The sequence below is a fragment of the Bidens hawaiensis genome, unplaced genomic scaffold, assembly GCF_021521415.1.
Source record: "Bidens hawaiensis isolate Kalapana, Puna unplaced genomic scaffold, B.hawaiensis_p1.1 tig00006368_1, whole genome shotgun sequence".
In the NCBI taxonomy this organism is placed as follows: domain Eukaryota; kingdom Viridiplantae; phylum Streptophyta; class Magnoliopsida; order Asterales; family Asteraceae; genus Bidens; species Bidens hawaiensis.
Window position 1 is genome coordinate 1346274 of NW_027491426.1, and position 6476 is coordinate 1352749.

General features: G+C 34.3%; 1 protein-coding gene across 1 annotated transcript; it reads left to right on the forward strand.

Moving 5' to 3' along the window:
• Positions 1–3636: 3636 nt before the first annotated feature.
• Positions 3637–5511, forward strand: LOC143632189 (uncharacterized). Its single transcript, XM_077100762.1, has 4 exons — positions 3637–3859; positions 3956–4701; positions 4857–4993; positions 5244–5511. Exons 1-4 carry the CDS (start codon positions 3637–3639, stop codon positions 5509–5511), a joined length of 1374 nt encoding a protein of 457 aa, XP_076956877.1.
• Positions 5512–6476: the final 965 nt, after the last annotated feature.

Sequence of the window (6476 nt, forward strand, 5' to 3'; positions counted from 1 at the left end):
TAAAACACATGGCACGTCTAGCATTTATTTGAGAGATTGGTTGTAGTCGGTAATTTATCAAGGAAAAGTCGCCAAGCAAAAATGTTTACTTTTATTGGAACATCTTTATTCCATCTAGTTCGCTATGAAACTTCTAGGAGAGACTTTCTTTCAATTAATTTTCTTATTTGTTTTACCTCAAACTCTGTTTGATTTTCATAATCCCATTTCCATATATTTTTACTTGAAGACAAAGTATGATGAGCCGAATACTAGACTCGGTTTAGGAGTTCATAACTCAGTCAAAAGTTAACCAAATGAGACGAATTTTGGGTCTAAAGTTTAAAGAGTTAAATTTTCAACCCAAGTGGTTTAATAAGATTTCATTGAGTTTGATACCTCAAACTGGGCATACATAATAGATTAATTGAAGGATCTAACTGTCTTTTTCATCAGATATTTCGTCCCACTTGTTTGAGTCCTAACTTGATCATAAGTCATAACATATCCAAATGAAGTCATTCTTGTTCCTAAAGTGCAGTATTTTGAGAAAGGTTTGAAAGTTGTATAAGCTTGTGTTAGTAAAAAGAATTTTTGTCAGTAAACTGTAGGGCTGACATATTGTGTATACCTGTACACGATAAGACACGAACACGTAATGGGTATACCTGTACACGACACGAAAACTTTTCGTGTACCTGTATCCTAAACACGAACACGAACCTGTTAATACCTGTAATACACGATAATACACAATAAGAGCTGTTTAGTGACACATATTTGATAACCTGTTTAGGGAAATAAAATTCGTCAAAAGTTCATAAAAGTCTTAAAATAAAATATAAATCCAAGATCCTTAACAATTTTAAGACAAAAAACAATAGAAGCAAACAATAACAAGCAAATAAAAGTCGTTGAAAGTTCATAAAAGTCTTAAAATAAAGCATCCGAATTCTAATCAAACAACATCAAGTTCCAAACTTACAAGCTCCAATTGGTCTTTCTCTCAAATCTTCAATTCCAAGCAAGCAAACAATCAAACCTAAACACAAAATAAGTATAGTCAATTAGTCATTTTAATCATATGGACAATTGGGCATATTCATATAGTTTTATCAAGCAACATTACTAAGTAGAAAGAAGCACCGGCGGGCGGCGGCGGCTCTGACAACGGAGAGGAGAAACTGAGAAAGTCCAGTGAGGAAGTGGTGCTGGCTGAGAATGGTGGCAGAGGAATCACCGGAGAAGGGCGGCGGGCGAAGAGAGGTTTGGCCGGAGAAGTGGTGGCGGCAATGGAGAAGTGAGTTAGGGTTTGGAAACGTGAAAGTGGAAAAGTGAAAGTGGAAACGGGAGTTAAGGTTTGGGGATAAATGGATAATAATAGTTTATAATTATAATATTATATATATATATATATATATATATATATATATATATATATATATATATATTATAAAAATCTAACCAGGTACTTACAGGTAACAGGTATTTTACCTGTTTAGTACACGAAACCTGTTAAGGCCTTACCGTTGCTTGTTAAAGTCGTGTAGGTACGTGTCGTGTATAAGTGTCTCGTGTATAAATTGCTAGCCCTAGTCAACTGTTAAGATTTCAATACTTATTCCAAGATATTTCAAGTTAAAATTTTTAAAGACCATCATACAGATTACATACACATTTTAAATATTCATCGATGTAACAAAAAGTTTGGTTATATAACTAAAGATTGACTAAAAGATGGTGGTCATATATAAAATTAAACAAGCATTAATCTTAATGTGGGGTTTGGAAGTTGATGGTTCTTGCTCCAAGTGTGACTAACGAGGTAACTTTTATGCGACAGAGATGCTGATGGGGGATTTGATAAACTTTAATTTGGTAACTATATATGTACAGCCAGAATTTGAAGGAGGTCGCCCTATGAGAGTGACACATACATACACATATACCCAAATGTACAAATATTTGTGTACGTGGATGATTATACATGAGTTAAAGTTGATACATAGGCATGTTGTTGGGTAAGTCATTCCTATATGTGTGAAATAGTTCTCGCATGATGATAGATATATAGCACATCCATGGAAATGGCTAGTTTCGTAATTTATCATAAATTGAAGAGATAATGAGTACCATATGAAACGTCTTCAATTCATCAACCCACCAGCAAGTTATAGTACGATTTGGACGTGTGGTATTGCTTACTTAGCTGCATTAAAAGCACTACATGATGCCATTATGGAGAAGAAAAATCCCATATTCAAGAACAACTGAGTTATGAATACTCATAACACATATTTCTAATATTGATGTCAAATTTCACTAATTTACCTACTCTAAAAAGAAAAATGAATGTTACGACTTTCGATTTCATATTTAAGTATATCATAGTTCTCTTTAAATAGATAGATGTTTTTTCAAAAGACCAAATTATACAATGCTATAAATGGGTATTTTGTTATTTGTCAATGTACAAGAATTATTTATTAATAATTTTTTATAGGTTAGACTAAACATACCCACTTCTTTCACCTATCATACCCCTTCTTAGGAAATAAAAATTATATCAAACCCGCAATCCGATCCCCTTTCTAAAAATGTTCAAAAGCACGTTTTGTAAAGAAAAGAAGAAATGCGTGTTAAAAATGCATAAAATTAAAATAAATGCTTAAAAAATCAAAATGTTTTACAAAACATTAGTCGACAAACATATCTCAAAAAATTTAACATAACAAGGACAGACATTAAGGGGAAAAAAACGTTGTAAATATTGATATATTAAGTAAAAAATGCCTAAATAAAAGATAATATATTTAACAAATTTAGAGAGAAATGTGAGCGCATATGTTACATATGCGGCGCATATGTTTACTCAACATATGCGGCGCATATGTATTTGTATATATAGGAGGTTTACTTTCATTTGTAGGTGACTTTTGATTTCAGAGCAATAAAATTTCTCTCTTCCCTACTTTTCTTTCTTTTCTTTCGCGTTATCGTTTATACGATTACATGGTATCAGAGAATGGTTATTAAGGCCTGCTCTTCAATTTAAACCGATTTTTCATTTTTTTCTCTAGTTTTTCTTTCTTCATCAGTCGTTTTCTCTGGATTATTGATATTTTGATCAATATATTCAGGTTGCTACTCCTTTTCTGCTGGTTTTCTTCTCATTTCTTACATAAATTCCTTCTTTTTCTTCTCTTTTGTCACTTTCTCGGGTTTTCAACCGTCAAAATTTCTTCAAACTTTCGCTGACTGTTCCTTATACTTTCGTTTAAAACCCTTCAAACTTTCATACTCAAAATCCATTCCAAAATGTCAATATTTGTTTCTAATCATTCCAGCGCATATGTCTTAGACATATGTGCCGCATAAGTCCAACGTATATGTGACTATAAGCGCATATGTCTACATGTCCTACATATGTGCCGCATATGTTATGTGGCGCATAAGTCTCTTTTGTCTTCATTCAGCGCATAAGTCTTTTTCTTCTCGTTCTTTGTTTGTTTTTCTGTTTTTTTTTTCTAAATGGAAGTCCCTAATACTTTCTTTGATTCATCTAATCCTCTTTACCTTCATCCATCCGATCACCCAGCCATGATTCTCATCTCAAAATTCTTTGACGGCAATAGTTATGGAGCCTGGAAATGAGCAATGTCTATTGCTCTATCTGCTAAGAACAAACTTGGGTTCATTAATAACACAGTTCCTATGCCGGCTAATCAAGCACATCTTGCCCTCTGGCAAAGGTGTAATGATATGGTGATATCTTGGATTCTCAACACTCTTAATCACGATATTCATGATAGTGTTCTATATGCCGAAACAGCTCAAACTCTTTGGAACGAGCTTAATTCTAGATATGGACAAGCTAGTGGTGCTAGAGTCTACCAACTTCAAAAAAATCTCTGTCAAATCTCCCAAGGAAGTAGTGATATTGCTACTTATTTTGCTAAGATGAAATCCTATTGAGACGAGTTGAATGCTGTCAATTACATTCCTTCTTGCACATGTGGGGCTGCTCATGCTTTTGCCAAAAGAGAGGAAGATCAAAGACTAATTCAGTTTCTTGTTGGATTAAATCCAAACTATGACATGATCAGAAGCAATATTTTAATGATGCAACCTCTTCCATCTATCGATCGTGCTTATGGGATTTTGATACAATATGAAAAAAAGAGAGAAATTCACACCACCACCACTGATTTTTGCTACATCTTCTCTTCTATGCATGCTAATACTGCAGGACCGATCAGAGGTGGAACTAGAGAAAATAGAAGAAATCTGGTGTGTACTCACTGTAAAAGGAATGGACATTCAGTGAGCATATGTTATACGTTGATTGGTTTTCCAAAGGACTATAAATTTGCTAAAGGAAAGAGGTTTGCTAATCTTGCTGAAGAAAAAGAACAAAATGATAAACATGCTGATCAGCAAGGAATAACTCAACAACAGTATCATGACTTAATGGTTTTGTTGCAGCAAAACAAACTCCAACCTGGGATTTCTAATGCTTTTGCTGCTAACAACGCTACAACCATTAATCATGACTCTTTCAGTGGTATCATGTCTTGTAATTCTTCTAAATTTTCTTCAAAATGGATCATTGACACTGGTGCAAATGATCATATGTGTCATGATCAAAACTTGGTTTTTTCAAGTGTTTCCATTTTACAAAATCCTATTTTCATCACTCTTCCTAATGGCACCAGTGTTACAGTTCATCAATATGGGATTCTTCCTTTAACTGATAACCTTTCTTTGTTCAAATTCTTTTGGTACCACATTTTAAAATTAATCTTCTTTCTATTTCAAGTGTATGTTCTGATACTGATGGTACCGTTCTTTTCTCTAAAAACAATTGTGTTTTACAGGCCCCTTTTCTGAAGAGCCATATGTTTCTTGGTGAAATGCTCAATGGTCTTTATCTTCTTGAAGCCACCAAGACTTTTGCTACTAATTCTTTTCTTTTCAATAAATCTTGTAACTCTGCTGTTACCGTTGAAACTTGGTATTATCGTCTAGGACATTTTCCAATTTACAAATTAAAAAAATTATCTTTCATTTCTAATTCATCTTTTAAGTCTATCGAGCATTGTGATATTTTTCCTAAGGCAAGACAACATAAAATGCCTTTTCCTATTAGCTCTACATCTACTAGTAAAATTTTTGAGCTAATTCATATTGATGTTTGGGGGCCTTATCATGCAGCTACTTATAATGGCTTCAAATATTTTTTTAACTATTGTGGATGATTATAGCAGAACCACTTGGACACATTTGCTTTCCACTAAAAGCAATGCTTTTCCTATTCTTCAATCCTTCATTGAAATCGTTAGCAATCAATTTGGTACCGCTGTCAAATGCATTCATTCTGATAATGCTTTTGAACTAGGGACTGGTCTAGTTCAACGTGCTTACTTATTAAGTAAAGGCATTATTCATCAGACAACTTGTGTTGCTGTTCCTAAAAAAATGGTGGTGTTGAACGAATGCATAACCATTTGCTTGAAACATCGAGAGCCTTAATGTTTTAACCTAAACTTCCTGTTTAGTTTTGGGGTGACTGTGTTTTGACAGCAACAAATTTAATCAATTGTTTCCCCACTGAGGTCCTTAACAATAAAACCCCTGAGGTTTTGACAGGAAAATTTCCTTCTTATTCTCACATGAAGTCTTTTGGTTGCCTTGCTTACGCTTCCACTTTAAGTCATGGAAGGGACAAATTCAAACCACGGGCTATTCCTATTGTTTTTCTGGGATATCCTCTTGGTAAAAAGGCTTATCGTTTATATGATCTTGACACAAATAGGATCATCATTTCAAGAGATGTCGTTTTCTTTGAAGCTTTATTCCCTTCAATCACAAAATCCAAAGAAAGAATTAATTTTTCCATCCATTTATATCATCAACCAATTTTTTGATGATTCTTCCTCTGCTTCCGCTTCTAATTCGATTCCCGATTCCGCTGCTTCTAATATTCCTGTTCCTTCTTCTAACGATCCACCTGTTAGAAGGTCTTCCAGACCTTTTGTTCATCCTTCTTGTTTGAATGATTATGTCTGTAATCATTCTAATTCTTCTCATCATTGCTTTCACACTGTCACTAATTCGTGCTCCTTTTTTGTGTCTTGTTCTTCTTCTCAACTTCTTTCTTCCAGTCAAACTCTCACAACAGCTATATCTGCTTTACATGAGCCTACTTCGTACAAAGAGGCTACAAATATTCCTACATGGCAAGATGCCATGAAACCAAGTTTCAAGCTCTTGAGAATACTAATACTTGGGTTGTTGTTGATCTTCCTCCTGGAAAGAAGGCTATTAAGAGCAAATGGGTGTTTAAAGTTAAACACCGAGCAGATGGCACTGTTGAACGTTGTAAGGCCCGATTGGTGGCCAGAGAAGATACTCAAAAGGAAGGAATTGATATAATGAGACTTTCTCTCCTGTTGTCAAAATGACTACCATTCGTGGTCTTGTTTCTGTTGTTACCA

Coding starts and splice junctions, on each gene's coding strand:
- LOC143632189 (XM_077100762.1), top strand. CDS start 3,637: ATGTCTATTGCTCTATCTGCTAAGAACAAACTTGGGTTCATTAATAAC. Junction 3,860..3,955: donor TAGATATGGACAAGCTAGTG/GTGCTAGAGTCT, acceptor AATCCTATTGAG/ACGAGTTGAATGCTGTCAAT. Junction 4,994..5,243: donor GCTGTTACCGTTGAAACTTG/GTATTATCGTCT, acceptor GGATGATTATAG/CAGAACCACTTGGACACATT.